Here is a 21,015-nt window from a genome sequence, read left to right on the forward strand (position 1 = left end):
GTGTGAGGGACAGTATTTACTGGGTGTGAGAGTCAGTATTTACTGATTGTGACGGTCAGTATTTACTGGGTGAGAGTCAGTATTTACTGGGTGTGAGAATCAGTATTTACTGGGTGTGTGGGTCAGTATTTACTGATTGTGAGGGTCAGTATTTACTGGGTGTGAGAGTCAGTATCTACTGATTGTGAGGGTCAGTATTTACTGGGTGTGAATGTCAGTATTTACTGGGTGTGAGGGTCAGTATTTACTGGGTGTGCGGGTCAGTATTTACGGGGCGTGAGGGTCAGTATTTACTGGGTGTGAGGGTCAGTATTTACTGGATGTGAGGGTCAGTATTTACTGGGTGTGAGGGTCAGTATTTACTGGGTGTGAGAGTCAGTATTTACTGGGTGTGAGGGTCAGTATTTACTGGGTGTGACTCATTATTTATTGGGTGTGAGGGTCAGTATTTACTGGGTGTGTGGGTCAGTATTTACTGGGTGTGAGGGTCAGTATCTACTGGGTGCGAGGGACAGTATTTATTGGGTGTGAGAGTCAGTATTTACTGGGTGTGAGAGTCAGTATTTACTGGGTGTGAGGGTCAGTATTTACCGGATGTGAGGGTCAGTATTTACTGGGTGTGAGAGTCAGTATTTACTGGGTGTGAGAGTCAGTATTTACTGGGTGTGAGAGTCAGTACTTATTGGGTGTGAGGGTCAGTACTTATTGGGTGTGAGGGTCAGTATTTTTTGGGTGTGAGGGTCAGTATTTACTGGGTATGAGGGACAGTATTTACTGGGTGTGAGAGTCAGTATGTATTGGGTGTGAGGGTCAGTATTTACTGGGTGTGAGGGTCAGTATTTACTGGGTGTGAGGGTCAGTATTTATTGGGTGTGAGAGTCAGTATTTACTGATTGTGAGGGTCAGTATTTACTGGGTGTGAGGGTCAGTATTTATTGTGTTTGACAGTCAGTATTTACTGGGTGTGAGAGTCAGTATTTACTGGGTGTGAGGGTCAGTATTTACTGGGTGTGAGGGTCAGTATTTACTGGGTGTGAGGGTCAGTATTTACTGGGTGTGAGAGTCAGTATTTACTGGGTGTGAGGGTCAGTATTTATTGGGTGTGAGAATCAGTATTTACTGATTGTGAGGGTCAGTATTTACTGGGTGTGAGGGTCAGTATTTATTGTGTTTGACAGTCAGTATTTACTGGGTGTGAGAGTCAGTATTTACTGATTGTGAGGATCAGTATTTACTGGGTGTGAGGGTCAGTATTTACTGGGTGTGAGAGTCAGTATTTACTGGGTGTGAGAGTCAGTATTTACTGGGTGTGAGAGTCAGTATTTACTGATTGTGAGGGTCAGTATTTACTGGGTGTGATAGTCAGTATTTACTGATTGTGAGGGTCAGTATTTACTGGGTGTGAGGGTCAATATTTATTGTGTGTGACAGTCAGTATTTACTGGGTGTGAGAGTCAGTATTTACTGATTGTGACGGTCAGTATTTACTGGGTGAGAGTCAGTATTTACTGGGTGTGAGAATCAGTATTTACTGGGTGTGTGGGTCAGTATTTACTGATTGTGAGGGTCAGTATTTACTGGGTGTGAGAGTCAGTATCTACTGATTGTGAGGGTCAGTATTTACTGGGTGTGAATGTCAGTATTTACTGGGTGTGAGGGTCAGTATTTACTGGGTGTGCGGGTCAGTATTTACTGGGCGTGAGGGTCAGTATTTACTGGGTGTGAGGGTCAGTATTTACTGGATGTGAGGGTCAGTATTTACTGGGTGTGAGGGTCAGTATTTACTGGGTGTGAGAGTCAGTATTTACTGGGTGTGAGGGTCAGTATTTACTGGGTGTGACTCATTATTTATTGGGTGTGAGAGTCAGTATTTACTGGGTGTGAGGGTCAGTATTTACTGGGTGTGAGGGTCAGTATTTATTGGGTGTGAGAGTCAGTATTTACTGATTGTGAGAGTCAGTATTTACTGGGTGTGAGGGTCAGTATTTACTGGGTGTGTGGGTCAGTATTTACTGGGTGTGAGGGTCAGTATCTACTGGGTGCGAGGGACAGTATTTACTGGGTGTGAGAGTCAGTATTTACTGGGTGTGAGAGTCAGTATTTACTGGGTGTGAGGGTCAGTATTTACCGGATGTGAGGGTCAGTATTTACTGGGTGTGAGAGTCAGTATTTACTGGGTGTGAGAGTCAGTATTTACTGGGTGTGTGGGTCAGTATTTACTGGGTGTGTGGGACAGTATTTACTGGGTGTGAGAGTCAGTATTTACTGGGTCTGAGGGTTAGTATTTACTGCGTGTGAGAGTCAGTATTTACTGGGTGTGAGAGTCAGTACTTATTGGGTGTGAGGGTCAGTATTTATTGGGTGTGAGGGTCAGTATTTACTGGGTGTGAGGGACAGTATTTACTGGGTGTGAGAGTCAGTATTTACTGATTGTGACGGTCAGTATTTACTGGGTGAGAGTCAGTATTTACTGGGTGTGAGAATCAGTATTTACTGGGTGTGTGGGTCAGTATTTACTGATTGTGAGGGTCAGTATTTACTGGGTGTGAGAGTCAGTATCTACTGATTGTGAGGGTCAGTATTTACTGGGTGTGAATGTCAGTATTTACTGGGTGTGAGGGTCAGTATTTACTGGGTGTGCGGGTCAGTATTTACGGGGCGTGAGGGTCAGTATTTACTGGGTGTGAGGGTCAGTATTTACTGGATGTGAGGGTCAGTATTTACTGGGTGTGAGGGTCAGTATTTACTGGGTGTGAGAGTCAGTATTTACTGGGTGTGAGGGTCAGTATTTACTGGGTGTGACTCATTATTTATTGGGTGTGAGGGTCAGTATTTACTGGGTGTGTGGGTCAGTATTTACTGGGTGTGAGGGTCAGTATCTACTGGGTGCGAGGGACAGTATTTATTGGGTGTGAGAGTCAGTATTTACTGGGTGTGAGAGTCAGTATTTACTGGGTGTGAGGGTCAGTATTTACCGGATGTGAGGGTCAGTATTTACTGGGTGTGAGAGTCAGTATTTACTGGGTGTGAGAGTCAGTATTTACTGGGTGTGAGAGTCAGTACTTATTGGGTGTGAGGGTCAGTACTTATTGGGTGTGAGGGTCAGTATTTATTGGGTGTGAGGGTCAGTATTTACTGGGTATGAGGGACAGTATTTACTGGGTGTGAGAGTCAGTATGTATTGGGTGTGAGGGTCAGTATTTACTGGGTGTGAGGGTCAGTATTTACTGGGTGTGAGGGTCAGTATTTATTGGGTGTGAGAGTCAGTATTTACTGATTGTGAGGGTCAGTATTTACTGGGTGTGAGGGTCAGTATTTATTGTGTTTGACAGTCAGTATTTACTGGGTGTGAGAGTCAGTATTTACTGGGTGTGAGGGTCAGTATTTACTGGGTGTGAGGGTCAGTATTTACTGGGTGTGAGGGTCAGTATTTACTGGGTGTGAGAGTCAGTATTTACTGGGTGTGAGGGTCAGTATTTATTGGGTGTGAGAATCAGTATTTACTGATTGTGAGGGTCAGTATTTACTGGGTGTGAGGGTCAGTATTTATTGTGTTTGACAGTCAGTATTTACTGGGTGTGAGAGTCAGTATTTACTGATTGTGAGGATCAGTATTTACTGGGTGTGAGAGTCAGTATTTACTGGGTGTGAGAGTCAGTATTTACTGATTGTGAGGGTCAGTATTTACTGGGTGTGAGGGTCAGTATTTACTGGGTGTGAGAGTCAGTATTTACTTATTGTGAGGGTCAGTATTTACTGGGTGTGAGAGTCAGTATTTACTGGGTGTGAGGGTCAGTATTTACTCGGTGTGAGAGTCAGTATTTACTGGGTGTGAGAGTCAGTATTTACTGGGTGTGAGAATCAGTATTTACTGGGTGTGAGAGTCAGTATTTACTGATTGTGTGGGCCAGTATTTACTGGGTGTGAGGGTCAGTATTTATTGTGTTTGACAGTCAGTATTTACTGGGTGTGAGAGTCAGTTTTTACTGATTGTGACGGTCAGTATTTACTGGGTGTGAGAATCAGTATTTACTGGGTGTGTGGGTCAGTATTTACTGATTGTGAGGGTCAGTATTTACTGGGTGTGAGAGTCAGTATCTACTGATTGTGAGGGTCAGTATTTACTGGGTGTGAATGTCAGTATTTACTGGGTGTGAGGGTCAGTATTTACTGGGTGTGCGGGTCAGTATTTACTGGGCGTGAGTGTCAGTATTTATTGGGTGTGAGTGTCAGTATTTACTGATTGTGAGGGTCAGGATTTACTGGGTGTGAGGGTCAGTATTTATTGTGTTTGACAGTCAGTATTTACTGGGTGTGAGAGTCAGTATTTACTGATTGTGAGGGTCAGTATTTACTGGGTGTGAGAGTCAGTATTTACTGGGTGTGAGGGTCAGTATTTATTGGGTGTGAGAGTCAGTATTTACTGATTGTGAGGGTCAGTATTTACTGGGTGTGAGGGTCAGTATTTATTGTGTGTGAGAGTCAGTATTTACTGGGTGTGAGAGTCAGTATTTACTGGGTGTGAGGGTCAGTATTTACTGGGTGTGAGGGTCAGTATTTACTGGGTGTGAGAGTCAGTATTTACTGGGGTGAGGGTCAGTATTTACTTGGTGTGAGAGTCAGTATTTACTGGGTGTGAGAGTCAGTATTTACTGATTGTGAGGGTCAGTATTTACTGGGTGTGATAGTCAGTATTTACTGATTGTGAGGGTCAGTATTTACTGGGTGTGAGGGTCAATATTTATTGTGTGCGACAGTCAGTATTTACTGGGTGTGAGAGTCAGTATTTACTGATTGTGACGGTCAGTATTTACTGGGTGAGAGTCAGTATTTACTGGGTGTGAGAATCAGTATTTATTGTGTTTGACAGTCAGTATTTACTGGGTGTGAGAGTCAGTATTTACTGATTGTGAGGATCAGTATTTACTGGGTGTGAGAGTCAGTATTTACTGGGTGTGAGAGTCAGTATTTACTGATTGTGAGGGTCAGTATTTACTGGGTGTGAGGGTCAGTATTTACTGGGTGTGAGAGTCAGTATTTACTGATTGTGAGGGTCAGTATTTACTGGGTGTGAGAGTCAGTATTTACTGGGTGTGAGGGTCAGTATTTACTCGGTGTGAGAGTCAGTATTTACTGGGAGTGAGAGTCAGTATTTACTGGGTGTGAGAATCAGTATTTACTGGGTGTGAGAGTCAATATTTACTGATTGTGAGGGTCAGTATTTACTGGGTGTGAGGGTCAGTATTTATTGTGTTTGACAGTCAGTATTTACTGGGTGTGAGAGTCAGTTTTTACTGATTGTGACGGTCAGTATTTACTGGGTGTGAGAATCAGTATTTACTGGGTGTGTGGGTCAGTATTTACTGATTGTGAGGGTCAGTATTTACTGGGTGTGAGAGTCAGTATCTACTGATTGTGAGGGTCAGTATTTACTGGGTGTGAATGTCAGTATTTACTGGGTGTGAGGGTCAGTATTTACTGGGTGTGCGGGTCAGTATTTACTGGGCGTGAGGGTCAGTATTTATTGGGTGTGAGAGTCAGTATTTACTGATTGTGAGGGTCAGTATTTACTGGGTGTGAGGGTCAGTATTTATTGTGTTTGACAGTCAGTATTTACTGGGTGTGAGAGTCAGTATTTACTGATTGTGAGGGTCAGTATTTACTGGGTGTGAGAGTCAGTATTTACTGGGTGTGAGGGTCAGTATTTATTAGGTGTGAGAGTCAGTATTTACTGATTGTGAGGGTCAGTATTTACTGGGTGTGAGGGTCAGTATTTATTGTGTGTGAGAGTCAGTATTTACTGGGTGTGAGAGTCAGTATTTACTGGGTGTGAGGGTCAGTATTTACTGGGTGTGAGGGTCAGTATTTACTGGGTGTGAGAGTCAGTATTTACTGGGGTGAGGGTCAGTATTTACTGGGTGTGAGAGTCAGTATTTACTGGGTGTGAGAGTCAGTATTTACTGGGTGTGAGAGTCAGTATTTACTGATTGTGAGGGTCAGTATTTACTGGGTGTGATAGTCAGTATTTACTGATTGTGAGGGTCAGTATTTACTGGGTGTGAGGGTCAATATTTATTGTGTGTGACAGTCAGTATTTACTGGGTGTGAGAGTCAGTATTTACTGATTGTGACGGTCAGTATTTACTGGGTGAGAGTCAGTATTTACTGGGTGTGAGAATCAGTATTTACTGGGTGTGTGGGTCAGTATTTACTGATTGTGAGGGTCAGTATTTACTGGGTGTGAGAGTCAGTATCTACTGATTGTGAGGGTCAGTATTTACTGGGTGTGAATGTCAGTATTTACTGGGTGTGAGGGTCAGTATTTACTGGGTGTGCGGGTCAGTATTTACTGGGCGTGAGGGTCAGTATTTACTGGGTGTGAGGGTCAGTATTTACTGGATGTGAGGGTCAGTATTTACTGGGTGTGAGGGTCAGTATTTACTGGGTGTGAGAGTCAGTATTTACTGGGTGTGAGGGTCAGTATTTACTGGGTGTGACTCATTATTTATTGGGTGTGAGAGTCAGTATTTACTGGGTGTGAGGGTCAGTATTTACTGGGTGTGAGGGTCAGTATTTATTGGGTGTGAGAGTCAGTATTTACTGATTGTGAGAGTCAGTATTTACTGGGTGTGAGGGTCAGTATTTACTGGGTGTGTGGGTCAGTATTTACTGGGTGTGAGGGTCAGTATCTACTGGGTGCGAGGGACAGTATTTACTGGGTGTGAGAGTCAGTATTTACTGGGTGTGAGAGTCAGTATTTACTGGGTGTGAGGGTCAGTATTTACCGGATGTGAGGGTCAGTATTTACTGGGTGTGAGAGTCAGTATTTACTGGGTGTGAGAGTCAGTATTTACTGGGTGTGTGGGTCAGTATTTACTGGGTGTGTGGGACAGTATTTACTGGGTGTGAGAGTCAGTATTTACTGGGTCTGAGGGTTAGTATTTACTGCGTGTGAGAGTCAGTATTTACTGGGTGTGAGAGTCAGTACTTATTGGGTGTGAGGGTCAGTATTTATTGGGTGTGAGGGTCAGTATTTACTGGGTGTGAGGGACAGTATTTACTGGGTGTGAGAGTCAGTATTTACTGATTGTGACGGTCAGTATTTACTGGGTGAGAGTCAGTATTTACTGGGTGTGAGAATCAGTATTTACTGGGTGTGTGGGTCAGTATTTACTGATTGTGAGGGTCAGTATTTACTGGGTGTGAGAGTCAGTATCTACTGATTGTGAGGGTCAGTATTTACTGGGTGTGAATGTCAGTATTTACTGGGTGTGAGGGTCAGTATTTACTGGGTGTGCGGGTCAGTATTTACGGGGCGTGAGGGTCAGTATTTACTGGGTGTGAGGGTCAGTATTTACTGGATGTGAGGGTCAGTATTTACTGGGTGTGAGGGTCAGTATTTACTGGGTGTGAGAGTCAGTATTTACTGGGTGTGAGGGTCAGTATTTACTGGGTGTGACTCATTATTTACTGGGTGTGAGGGTCAGTATTTACTGGGTGTGTGGGTCAGTATTTACTGGGTGTGAGGGTCAGTATCTACTGGGTGCGAGGGACAGTATTTATTGGGTGTGAGAGTCAGTATTTACTGGGTGTGAGAGTCAGTATTTACTGGGTGTGAGGGTCAGTATTTACCGGATGTGAGGGTCAGTATTTACTGGGTGTGAGAGTCAGTATTTACTGGGTGTGAGAGTCAGTATTTACTGGGTGTGAGAGTCAGTACTTATTGGGTGTGAGGGTCAGTACTTATTGGGTGTGAGGGTCAGTATTTATTGGGTGTGAGGGTCAGTATTTACTGGGTATGAGGGACAGTATTTACTGGGTGTGAGAGTCAGTATGTATTGGGTGTGAGGGTCAGTATTTACTGGGTGTGAGGGTCAGTATTTACTGGGTGTGAGGGTCAGTATTTATTGGGTGTGAGAGTCAGTATTTACTGATTGTGAGGGTCAGTATTTACTGGGTGTGAGGGTCAGTATTTATTGTGTTTGACAGTCAGTATTTACTGGGTGTGAGAGTCAGTATTTACTGGGTGTGAGGGTCAGTATTTACTGGGTGTGAGGGTCAGTATTTACTGGGTGTGAGGGTCAGTATTTACTGGGTGTGAGAGTCAGTATTTACTGGGTGTGAGGGTCAGTATTTATTGGGTGTGAGAATCAGTATTTACTGATTGTGAGGGTCAGTATTTACTGGGTGTGAGGGTCAGTATTTATTGTGTTTGACAGTCAGTATTTACTGGGTGTGAGAGTCAGTATTTACTGATTGTGAGGATCAGTATTTACTGGGTGTGAGAGTCAGTATTTACTGGGTGTGAGAGTCAGTATTTACTGATTGTGAGGGTCAGTATTTACTGGGTGTGAGGGTCAGTATTTACTGGGTGTGAGAGTCAGTATTTACTTATTGTGAGGGTCAGTATTTACTGGGTGTGAGAGTCAGTATTTACTGGGTGTGAGGGTCAGTATTTACTCGGTGTGAGAGTCAGTATTTACTGGGTGTGAGAGTCAGTATTTACTGGGTGTGAGAATCAGTATTTACTGGGTGTGAGAGTCAGTATTTACTGATTGTGTGGGCCAGTATTTACTGGGTGTGAGGGTCAGTATTTATTGTGTTTGACAGTCAGTATTTACTGGGTGTGAGAGTCAGTTTTTACTGATTGTGACGGTCAGTATTTACTGGGTGTGAGAATCAGTATTTACTGGGTGTGTGGGTCAGTATTTACTGATTGTGAGGGTCAGTATTTACTGGGTGTGAGAGTCAGTATCTACTGATTGTGAGGGTCAGTATTTACTGGGTGTGAATGTCAGTATTTACTGGGTGTGAGGGTCAGTATTTACTGGGTGTGCGGGTCAGTATTTACTGGGCGTGAGTGTCAGTATTTATTGGGTGTGAGTGTCAGTATTTACTGATTGTGAGGGTCAGGATTTACTGGGTGTGAGGGTCAGTATTTATTGTGTTTGACAGTCAGTATTTACTGGGTGTGAGAGTCAGTATTTACTGATTGTGAGGGTCAGTATTTACTGGGTGTGAGAGTCAGTATTTACTGGGTGTGAGGGTCAGTATTTATTGGGTGTGAGAGTCAGTATTTACTGATTGTGAGGGTCAGTATTTACTGGGTGTGAGGGTCAGTATTTATTGTGTGTGAGAGTCAGTATTTACTGGGTGTGAGAGTCAGTATTTACTGGGTGTGAGGGTCAGTATTTACTGGGTGTGAGGGTCAGTATTTACTGGGTGTGAGAGTCAGTATTTACTGGGGTGAGGGTCAGTATTTACTTGGTGTGAGAGTCAGTATTTACTGGGTGTGAGAGTCAGTATTTACTGATTGTGAGGGTCAGTATTTACTGGGTGTGATAGTCAGTATTTACTGATTGTGAGGGTCAGTATTTACTGGGTGTGAGGGTCAATATTTATTGTGTGCGACAGTCAGTATTTACTGGGTGTGAGAGTCAGTATTTACTGATTGTGACGGTCAGTATTTAATGGGTGAGAGTCAGTATTTACTGGGTGTGAGAATCAGTATTTACTGGGTGTGTGGGTCAGTATTTACTGATTGTGAGGGTCAGTATTTACTGGGTGTGAGAGTCAGTATCTACTGATTGTGAGGGTCAGTATTTACTGGGTGTGAATGTCAGTATTTACTGGGTGTGAGGGTCAGTATTTACTGGGTGTGCGGGTCAGTATTTACTGGGCGTGAGGGTCAGTATTTACTGGGTGTGAGGGTCAGTATATACTGGATGTGAGGGTCAGTATTTACTGGGTGTGAGGGTCAGTATTTACTGGGTGTGAGAGTCAGTATTTACTGGGTGTGAGGGTCAGTATTTACTGGGTGTGACTCATTATTTATTGGGTGTGAGAGTCAGTATTTACTGGGTGTGAGGGTCAGTATTTACTGGGTGTGAGGGTCAGTATTTATTGGGTGTGAGAGTCAGTATTTACTGATTGTGAGAGTCAGTATTTACTGATTGTGAGAGTCAGTATTTACTGATTGTGAGAGTCAGTATTTACTGATTGTGAGAGTCAGTATTTACTGGGTGTGAGGGTCAGTATTTATTGTGTGTGACAGTCAGTATTTACTGGGTGTGAGAGTCAGTATTTACTGATTGTGATGGTCAGTATTTTCTGGGTGTGAGAGTCAGTATTTACTGGGTGTGAGAATCAGTATTTACTGATTGTGATGGTCAGTATTTTCTGGGTGTGAGAGTCAGTATTTACTGGGTGTGAGAGTCAGTGTTTACTGGGTGTGTGGGTCAGTATTTACTGATTGTGAGGGTCAGTATTTACTGGGTGTGAGAGTCAGTATTTACTGATTGTCAGGGTCAGTATTTACTGGGTGTGAGGGTCAGTATTTACTGGGTGTGAGAGTCAGTATTTACTGGGTGTGAGGGTCAGTATTTACTGGGTGTGAGGGTCAGTATGTACTGCGGTGGGTGCTGTGGTCAGTATTTAGTGACCAATGTCCATCTATCTCATTCTCATTCCCTCTCCGTTTTAGCTATATTGGAGACCGTCCAGTTTCAAACATGGTCCTTGTCGATGTTTCCATGCTCTCCGGATTCTCAGCCGTTAAAAATTCTTATCGGCATGTGAGTGACAATCTGCAAAATCTCAACTTTCCTTCCATTTCTACTGTCTTCACTTGGTCCATCTCCATCTCTTCCCATCTCATGTCTGCACCTGGTCCATCCCCACCTCTTCTCTTCTGCTGTATTCACCTGGTCCATCTCAACCTCCTCTTCTGCTGTATTCACCTGGTCCATCTCCACCTCTTCACTTTTCCTGTCTTTACCTGGTCTATCTTCATCTCTTCCATTCTCTTCAGCAATTCTCTCTCTCTCTCCATTTCTGGGGATGGGCTTTACCTGACCAAATCTCAGTGTTAGTGTCCGAGGCCCAACCAGCTTCAGCTGCTTGACATTCCCTCCATCATCAGGTCAGAAGAGGGATGTTCACTGATGACTACACAATGTTCAGCACCATTTGCAGCTCCTCAGACAATGAAGCAGTCCATGTCCAAATACAGCAAGACCTGGAAAATATCTAGTCTTGGGCTGACAAATGACAAGTTACATTCATGCCATACAAGTGCCAGTCAGTGATCATCTCCAACAAGAGTAGATCTAACCATCTCCCCATGATATTCAGTGACATTACCATTGCTGAATCCACCTCAATAAACACTCTGGGTGTTACCATTGACCATAAATTGAACTGGACCCAGCCCTATAAATACAGTGGCTACAAGAGCAGGTCAGAGTCTGGAAAACCTGCAGAAAGGAACTTCTCTCCTGACTCTCCCCAAAGCCTATCCACCATCTACAAGTCACAAGTCAGAAGTGTGATCACAGAATAATAGTGCAGAAGCGGCCCTTCAGCCCATCGAGTCTGCACCGCTGCATGAAAGACACCTGACCTGCCTACCTAATTCCATTTGTCAGCTCTTGGCCCATAGCCTTGTATGTTATGACGTGCCAAGTGCTCATTCAGGTACATTTTTAAGGATGCGAGGCAACCCGCCTCTACCACTCTACCAAACAGTGAATTCCAGACCATCACCACCCTCTGGATAATGAGTTTTCCTCAAATCCCCCCTAAACCTCCTGCCCCTCGCCTTGAATTTAAGACCAACGTAACTGACCCTTCAACTAAGGGGAAGAGCTGCTCCCTATCTATGCTGTCCATGCCTCTCATAATCTTGTACAACTCAACCAGGTCATCCATCAGTCTTCTCTGCTCCAGCGAAAACAACCCAAGCCTATCCAGCCTCTCTTCATAATTTAAATGTCCCATCCCAGGCAACATCCTGGTGAATCGCCCTTGCACCCCCTCTACTACAATCACATCCTTCCTATAATGTGGTGACCAGAACAGCACATCGTATTCCATCTGTGGCCTCACCAAAGTTCTATACAATTCCAATATGACCTCCCTACTTTTGTGATCTATGCCTCGATTGATAAAGGCAAGTGTCCCATATGCCTTTTTCACCACCCTATTAACCTGCCCTTCCGCATTCAGAGATCTATGGACAAACATGCCAAGGGCCCCTTGTTCCTCGGAACTTCCCAGTGTCATGCCATTCATTGGATATTTCCTTGTCAAATTACTCATTCCAAAGTGTATCACCTCACACTTTTCAGGGTTAAATTCCATCTGCCACTTTTCTGCCCATTTGACCATTCTGCCTATATCTTCCTGTAACCCAAGATACTCAGCCTCACTGTTAACCACCCGGCCAATCTTTGTGTTATCCGCAAACATACTGATCTTACCCCCACATAATCATTGATGTTGTATATATAAATGACAAACAATAGGGGACCCAGCACAGATGCCTGTGGTACACAACTGGACACTGGTTTCCAGTCACTAAAGCAGCCATCTATCATCACCCTCTGTCTCCTACAGCTAAGCCAATTTTGAATCCACCTTATCAAATTGCCCTGTATCCTATGTCCTTTCTTTATAAGTTTTCCATGTCGGACCTTGCTTTGCTGAAATCCATGTAAACTACATCAACTGCACCACCCTCATCTATACACCTGGTCACATGCTCAAAATATTCATTCAGATTTGTCAGGCATCATCTCCCTCTGACAAAGTCATGCTGACAATTCCTGATCAAACTTTGCCTCTCCAAGTGGAGATAGAATCATAGAATCACTACAGTGCAGAATGAGGCCATTCAGCCCATCGAGTCTGCACCAACCCTCCAAAGAAGCCCATTCTTCACCTTATCCCTGTAACCCAGTAACCCTACCTAGCCTTTTGGACACCGAGAGGCAATTTATCATGGCCATTCCACCTAACCTGCACATCTTTGGACTGTGGGAGGAAACCGGCGCACCTGGAGGAAACCCACGTAGGCACGGGGAGAATGTACAAACGCCACACAGACAGTCACCCAAGTCTGTAATTGAACCCAAGTCCTTGGTGCTCTGAGGCAGCAGTGCTAACCACTGCCATCGTGTCACCCATTCATAGATAAATTCTCTCCTTCATAATTTTCCCCAATAGTTTCCCTACTACTGACGTGAGGCTCACTGGGGTCTGTAGTTCCCTGGCTTATCGCTACATTGTTTCTTAAATAATGGGACAACATTCGCTGTTCTCCAGTCCTCTGGCACCTCCCCCGCAGCCAGGGAGTAATTAAAAATTTGGGCCAGAGCCCCTGCAATCTCCTCCCTTGCCTCCCATAGCAGCCTGGGACATAATTCACCCAGACCTGGAGATTTGTCCACACCTCCAATACCTTGCCACTCCCTATGACAATTTGCTCAAGAACCTCACAGTCTCTGTCCCTGAGTTCCATATCTGCCTCTCATTCTCTTGGGTGAAGACAGATGTGAAGTATTCGTTCAGCACCCTTCCAATGTCCTCTGGCTTCACCCACAGATTTCTTCCTTGGTCACTAATGGGCCGACTCTTTTCCCGGTTATCAACTTTCCATTGATAATCTTGGGATTTTTCCTACTTTTACCAGAACTTTCTCACATCCCCTCTTTGTTCTCTGAATTGATTTCTTAAGCTCCATCTTTCTGTCCTCCACTAATGCTTCCATTGATTTGCTCTCCTTGTACTTGCTAAAAGCCTCTCTTTTCATTCTCACAGTATCCTGAATGTCTTGGTCATCCATGGATCTCTGGGCTTGTTACTCCTTCCTATTACCCTGGAGGAATCATGCTGTACCCTCTCCATTTCCTTTTTGAGTCCCCCCCAACTGCTTTTCTGTAGATTTCCCCACAAGTAACTCTTTCCAGTCTACCTTGGATGGGATACTTTCCACTTGCAGATCCCCAAACACTCAAGAAGCTCAACACCATCTATGAAAAAGATTGTGTCACCCATTCATAGATAAATTCTCTCCTTCATAATTTTCCCCAATAGTTTCCCTACTACTGACGTGAGGCTCACTGGGGTCTGTAGTTCCCTGGCTTTTCTCTACATTGTTTCTTAAATAATGGGACAACATTCGCTGTTCTCCAGTCCTCTGGCACCTCCCCCGTAGCCAGGGAGGAATTAAACATTTGGACGCTCGATCGACACGCTGCACACAAATATTCCCTCCCTCCACCATCGACGCACAGTGGCAGCCGTGTGTACCGTGACACACGGCAGCCACTGACCAAGGATCCTTCAACAGCACCTTCCAAACCCACAACCTCTACCATCTAGAAGGTCAAGGGGCAGCAGATACATGGGGAACACCCGCATCTGGAAGTTCCCCTCCGAGTGACCCACCATCCCGACTGGGAATATATTGGCCGATCCTTCACTGCCGCTGGGCCAGAATCCTGGAACTTCCTCAGTAGCCACACTGTGAGTGTACCTCAGAATGAAATAATATTTTGAAGTTTTCTGCCCGCTGATGACAGATCACAGAGCTGACACATTGAGCGGAATTTTCCATTCTGGCTGAGACGTGCAGCTGAGAGTGCTGGCTGAGACTTGCAGCTCGCCGGCTGCACATTCGGGATTTCTCTCCAGATAATCCAGCGTCTGTGAGGAAAGTCTCCGGAGACGTGGCCCACGTCTTCCCACTGACAGGGTGGGGTTGCAAAGAGCTGGCAGCTAGGAATCCCCAGATTGAGAATTCCTTCTTAAAATGGAACCCACTCCCCTCTCTGATATAAAAGACAGGAACCCTCCACACACACACTCAAAGACCACTCACACAGACATGGCAAGCCTCCACCCACACGGGCACAGAGGGCCCCCTACCCACATGGACAAGGAGGACCCAGCACAACCACAGACATGGGGGAACCCCCCCCCCACCTTCACGGATGCGGAGAGCCCTCCTCCCACATGGACACAGAGGGCCCGCTACCCACACGGACATGGAGGACTCCCCACCCACACAGACACAGAGGACCCCTAGCATGACCACAGACATGGGGGACCCCCTCCACCTACACGGACACAAAGGAGCATGGACATGGAGGACCCCCCACCCACACGGACATGGAGGACCCCCGGCATGACCAGGGTCATGGGGAACGCCCCATCTACACGGGCATGGAGTACCACTGACACGAGGGATCCCCCACCCACACAGACATGAGGGACCCCTGTCCCGACCAAGCACGGACACAAAGGAACCCCCACGGACATTTGAGGTCACCCCCACCCTCGAAATCTGCTAATGAGGGAGATTCCCAATGTGGGATAATATGACAGGAAAACTCTCCAATCGAATTAAAATTTAATGAAATGAGGGGCGAAATTCTCCGGAAACGGCACGATGTCCGCCGACTGGCGCCCAAAACGGCGCCAATCAGACGGGAATGGCGCCGCCCCAAAGGTGCGGAATGCTCCGCATCTTTGGGGGCCGAGCCCCAACATTGAGGGGCTAGGCCGGCGCCGGAGGAATTTCCGCCCCGCCAGCTGGCGGAAACGGCCTTTGTTGCCCCGCCAGCTGGCGCGGAAATGACATCCCCGGGCGGCGCATGCGTGGGAGCGTCAGCGGCCGCTGACAGTTTCCCACGCATGCGCAGTGGAGGGATTCTCTTCCGCCTCCGCCATGGTGGAGACCGTGGCGGAGGCGGAAGGGAAAGAGTGCCCCCACGGCACAGGCCCGCCCGCGGATCGGTGGGCCCCGATCGCGGGCCAGGCCACCGTGGGGGCACCCCCCGGGGCCAGATCGCCCCGCGCCCCCCCCCCCCCCCCCAGGACCCCGGAGCCCGCCCACGCCGCCTTGTCCCGCCGTTCAAAAGGTGGTTTAATCCACGGCGGCGGGACAGGCAATTTATCGGCGGGCCTTCGTCCCATCCGGGCCGGAGAATCGAGCGGGGGGTCCCGCCAACCGGCGCAATTCCCGCCCCCGCCGAATCTCCGGTGCCGGAGACTTCAGCAACCGGCGGGGGTGGGATTCACGCCAGCCCCCGGCGATTCTCCGACCCGGCGGAGGTTCGGAGAATGACACCCGAGGTTCCAGGGGCGTCATTCTCCGACCCCCCGCCGGGTCGGAGAATGGCCGTTGGCCGCCGTGAATCCCGCCCCCGCCCCCACCGAAGTCTCCGCTCCCGGAGATTGGGCGGGGGCGGAAATCCGGCCGCGCCGGTTGGCGGGACCCCCCGCTGGATTCTCCGGCCCGGAGGGGCCGAAGTCCCGCCCAGGAATTGCCTGTCCCGCCGACGTAAATCAAACCTGGTATTTACCGGCGGGACCAGGCGGCATGGGCGGGCTCCGGGGTCCTGGGGGGGGGGGGCGCGGGGCGATCTGTCCCCGGGGGGTGCCCCCACAGTGGCCTGGCCCTCGATCGGGGCCCACCGATCCGCAGGCGGGCCTGTGCCGTGGGGGCACTCTTTCCCTTCCGCCTCCGCTACGGCCTCCACCATGGCGGAGGCGGAAGAGACTCGCCCCACTGCGCATGCGTGGGAAACTGACAGCGGCCACTGACGCTCCCGCGCATGCGCTGGGAAACTGACAGCGGCCGCTGACGCTCCCGCGCATACGCCGCATTTCCGCACCAGCTGGCGGGGAAACAAACGCCATTTCCGCCAGCTGGCGGGGCGGAAATCCCTCCGGCGTCGGCCTAGCCCCTCAATGTTGGGGCTAGGCCGCCAAAGATGCGGAGCCTTCCGCACCTTTGGGCCGGCGCGATGCCCGTCTGATTGGCGCCGGCTTTGGCGCCAGTCGGCGGACATCCCGCCGTTGGGGGAGAATTTCGCCCCAGACCTTCCTGCACGAGAACCTTGTAATGTCACCGGCGGGGTGCCAGTGTGAATGAGAAAACTAGGGGTTGGATTCTCCACACCCTCGTGCTGAAATTGCGGCCAGCGCGGGGGCGGAGGATCCCTGGACGCAATTCTCCACTCACACGCCGGTTGGGAGAATACCTGGGCCACCATAATTTCAGGTACTCCGGTCCGACGCCCTCCCGCGATTCTCCCAAGCGGCGGGAACGGCCCGGTCGAGTTTCGCGGGCCGCAGGCCGGAGAATCGCCGGAGACACCGAAAATGGCGATTCTCCGGCACCCCCGCTATTCTGAGGCCCGGATGGGCCGAGCGGCCAGGCCAAAACGGCGGATTCCCCCCGGCGCCGTCCACACCTGGTCGCTGCAGTCATGAGAGGTGCGTGAACGCTGGGGGGGGTGGCCTGCGGGGGGGCGAGGGGGGATCCTGCACCGGGCTTTACCTGGAATGTGGGGTGGCCCGCGATCGGTGCCCACCGATCGTCGGGCCGTCCTCTCTGAAGGATGACCTCCTTCCTTCCGTGGCCCCGCAAGATCCGTCCCCCACCTTCTTGCGGGGCGGACTTAGAAAAGACGGCAAACATGCATGCGCGGGTTGGCCGGCGCCAACCTGCGCATGCGCGGATGGTGCCCGTTATGCGGCGCCGGCCGCGTCATCTATGCGGCTCCGCTTTTACGCAGGTGACAAGGCCTGGCGCGTGTAGATGACGCGGCCCCGATCCTGGCCCATTGTCAGGGCCTGAATCAGTCGGGACCGGGGCCGTTCCGCGCCGTCGTGAACCTCGACGGCGTTCACGATGGCGCGGCCACTTCGGCGTGGGAGTGGAGAATCCCGCCCCATGTTCCTCAAGAAATCGGCACCGGCGTCAGTTCACCGATTCTGCAGGCCCTGAAAAGCGGTGTACCCGGGGAGTACGCCGTGCCGCCTGGGGCCATTGCCATAGGCCCACTCTAACATCCTCCGCCCCCGACCACCGGCCAAAGTCCCGATGGCGTGAAACTAATGTGCTCCAGCTGGTCGGGATACTCGAGTAGCAGCTGCGGACTCAGTCCTGGTCGGGGGCGGGTGGATCAGAAGCCAGGGGGGGTCTTATAGGCGGCCGGGAATGTTCATGTGGAGGTCGGGCGCACGGCTAATCAGGGGGTTTCTTTTGTGGGTCTAGCCATGCGCATGCGCGGCCTCCGTCCAGGGGGCCGTATCTGCAGCAAAAGCTGCGAGATCTACTCTGGGATCCTGCTAGTCCCCTGCAGGGCTGGGAATTTGTGTTTTAATCCATGATTTTCAGGAGTAAAACTTTACCGTTTTGACGCCGGCGTGGGGGACACAGTCTCAATAATGAAGAATCCAGCCCTGGGTCTCACTTTTGAGATTCCCGTTTTCCCAGTCTTTGCATTCATGGCAATTAACTCTGTTCCTCTCTCCAAAGAAGCTGCCTGACATGCTGAGGATTTCCAGCATTTTCTGTCTGTCACAGGACATTCACTGACTGTCATTAATATTCACTGTTTATCATTAGTATTTACTCTCTGTCATTAATATTCACTGTTTATCATTAATATTCACTGTTATCATTAATATTCATTGACTGCCATTAATATTCACCTACTGTCATTAATATTCACTTTAATCATTAATATTTGCTGACTGTCAATAACACTTACTATCATTAATATTTACTGATTATCATTAATATTCACTGTGTATCATTAATATTTACTGTCTGTCATTAATATTCACTGTTTATCATTAATATTCATTGACTCATTGATATTCACTGACTCATTAATATTCACTTTTATCATTAATATGCATTGCCTGTCATTAATATTCAGTGACTTATTAATATTCACTGTATTCATTAAATCCAGCGGTGGTCATTAATATTCACTGACTCATTAATATTCACTGTTATCATTAATATTCATTGACTGTCATTAATATTCACTGGCTCATTAATATTCACTTTTTGCATTAATATTTGCTGACTGTCATTAACACTCACTGACTATCATTACTATTCACTGAGTATCATTAATATTTACTGTTTATAATTAATATTCACTGTTTGTCATGAATATTCACCGACCGACATTAATATTTACTTTCAGTCATTAATAGTCACTGTTTGTAATTAATATCCACTGACTCATGAATATTTACTGTTTGTAATTAATATGTATTAATATTAATTGCCTGTCATTAATAATCATTGTCTGTCATTAATAATCACTGTCTTTAACTAGTATTCGCTGTTTACCATTAATAATCACTGTTTGTTATTAATATTCACTGTTTATTATTAATATTTATTGTTTGACATTGATATTTGATAATCCCCTCGGCTATTCCAGAGCTTGGACCATTTGAATATCAGTCGAGCTGAAGTCCACGATGAACGCACAGTCTTGTATCTCAAACCGGTGAGCGTTGGGAGTGGGGGAGAGATGGAGAGAGAGGGAAGGGAGATGAAGAGGTTGAGTAGTGTGTGACACAGACAGAGAGACACACACATACAGGGGGCACGATTCTCCTGGGCTTCGCCGTATGGGAGTATCAGCGTTCGCGCCATTTTTTCCTGCAGCGCCGGTCCGACGCCGGCGAATCAGCAGCGAGAATCAGCACCATTTGCGCCGGCACGTTTGCCGCCAGTCACGGGCCGCTGTCCGTGGCCGGGCCGCCGATTCTGCGGTCTTGATGGGCTGAGGAGCCGCCCGGAAACGGCAGAGTCCCGCCGGCGCCGTTCACACCTGTTCGCAGCCAGCGGTAACTCTGCACGTAGGGTCGGAGGGCGGCCTGTGGGGCGGGGAAAAGCGCTCCTTCACCGTGGGGAGCCTCCGATGGGGTCTGGCCCGCGATCGGAGCCCACCGATCGGCAGGCCAGCCTCTCCAGCCCCGGCCCTATTTTATTAAGTGGCCGGCCCCTGAACCCCCCACGCTATGTTGCGTCGGGGCTGGCACGCTGAGGAAGCCCCACGCACATTCGCAGGTTAGTGCGGCCGAACTACGCATGCACGGGTTGCCGCAGCCTAACTGCGCATGCGCGGGTTGGCGCGGCACCCATTTGGCTCCGGGAAGGGAGGCTGGAGCGGCGTGACCTGCTCCAGCGCTGTGCTGGCCCCCTATGGGGGCCAGAATCGGTAATGCCCGTGCCCGTATCACAACGGCGTTCACGACGGCGCAAACACTTTGTCTTCATTTCAGAGTATCGCGCCCAGGGAGTGAGAGACACACGCATAGGGAGAGAGACCGAGAAAGCGGAGAGAGACAGAGGGGGAGCTTGGGGGAGGGGGGGGGGGGAGAGGGGCAGAGACACACACATACAGACCAAGAGTGATGGAGTGAGAGAAATTAAAAGGGAGAGAGAGAGACAGATAGTCGGACGATGATAGAGAGAGATTTGGGGTGGGTGTGGGCTGTGAATTGAGTTGAGTTTTTTCCTCGAATGAATGTGTTGTTTTAGGGGAAAGTCTCGGTTTCTCGGGGATTGAACCCATTTCTGTCTCTCCAGATGGAACCAAATCACCTGTTACAATTGTCCATTCTCGTTCACCAAGATTTTGAGGTTGAGAATCTGAAGGCAGCCGTGTTAAAGGTGTACGATTACTATGAGACTGGTAGGTTGTCTCTGACAGGAACCCTGCATCGGCTTCACTCCATGTCCAATTCATGGTTGTTTATTCCCTTCCGTCACTACCTGTCCAATTGCCAGGTGTTTATTATTGACCATCACTCACTGTGCAATTCATGGGTGTTTAATCCCCTTCCATCACTTCCTGTTCAATTCCCAGGTGTTCATTTCCTTCCATCACTCCCTGTACAATTCCAGTGTGTTTAATCCCCTTCCATCATTACCTGTACAATTCCAGTCTGTTTAATCCCCTTCCATCATTCCCTGTACAATTCCAGTGTGTTTAATCCCCTTCCATCACTCCCTGCCTAATTCCCGGGTGTTTATTCCCTTCCATCGCTCCCTGTCGAATTGTCTGGTGTTTAATCCCTTTCCATCTCTCCTTGTCCAATTACCAGGTGTTTGTTCCTTTCTGTTAGAGTTCTTTGAGTAGGTAACAAGGAAGTTAGACAAAGGAGAACCGGTGGACCTGATTTATTTAGATTTTCAGGAGGGCTTTGACAAGGTGCCACAGAGCAGACTGTTAAATAAGTTAAGAGCCCGTGGTGTTAAGGGTAAGACCCTCGCTGGATAGAGGATTGGCTGACTGGCAGAAGGCATAGAGTGGGGATAAAGGTTTTTTTTTCAGGTTGGTAGCCGGTGACTAGTGGTGTGCCTCATGGGTCTGTCTGGGAGCACAACTTTTCACAATATACATTAAT

At 48.1% G+C, this 21,015-nt stretch overlaps 1 protein-coding gene across 1 annotated transcript in view; it reads left to right on the forward strand.

Moving 5' to 3' along the window:
- LOC140392865 (alpha-2-macroglobulin-like) overlaps window positions 1-21,015 on the forward strand; it is a 305,968-nt gene that overhangs the window by 273,396 nt on the left and 11,557 nt on the right. Inside the window, exons 34-36 of the mRNA XM_072478608.1 lie at window positions 10,484-10,574; window positions 19,038-19,106; window positions 20,195-20,300. Coding sequence (XP_072334709.1) covers window positions 10,484-10,574; window positions 19,038-19,106; window positions 20,195-20,300 — 266 coding nt within the window. The remainder of the gene's footprint in view (window positions 1-10,483; window positions 10,575-19,037; window positions 19,107-20,194; window positions 20,301-21,015) is intronic.

Source organism: Scyliorhinus torazame, chromosome 16 (genome assembly GCF_047496885.1).
Source record: "Scyliorhinus torazame isolate Kashiwa2021f chromosome 16, sScyTor2.1, whole genome shotgun sequence".
Classification (NCBI taxonomy): domain Eukaryota; kingdom Metazoa; phylum Chordata; class Chondrichthyes; order Carcharhiniformes; family Scyliorhinidae; genus Scyliorhinus; species Scyliorhinus torazame.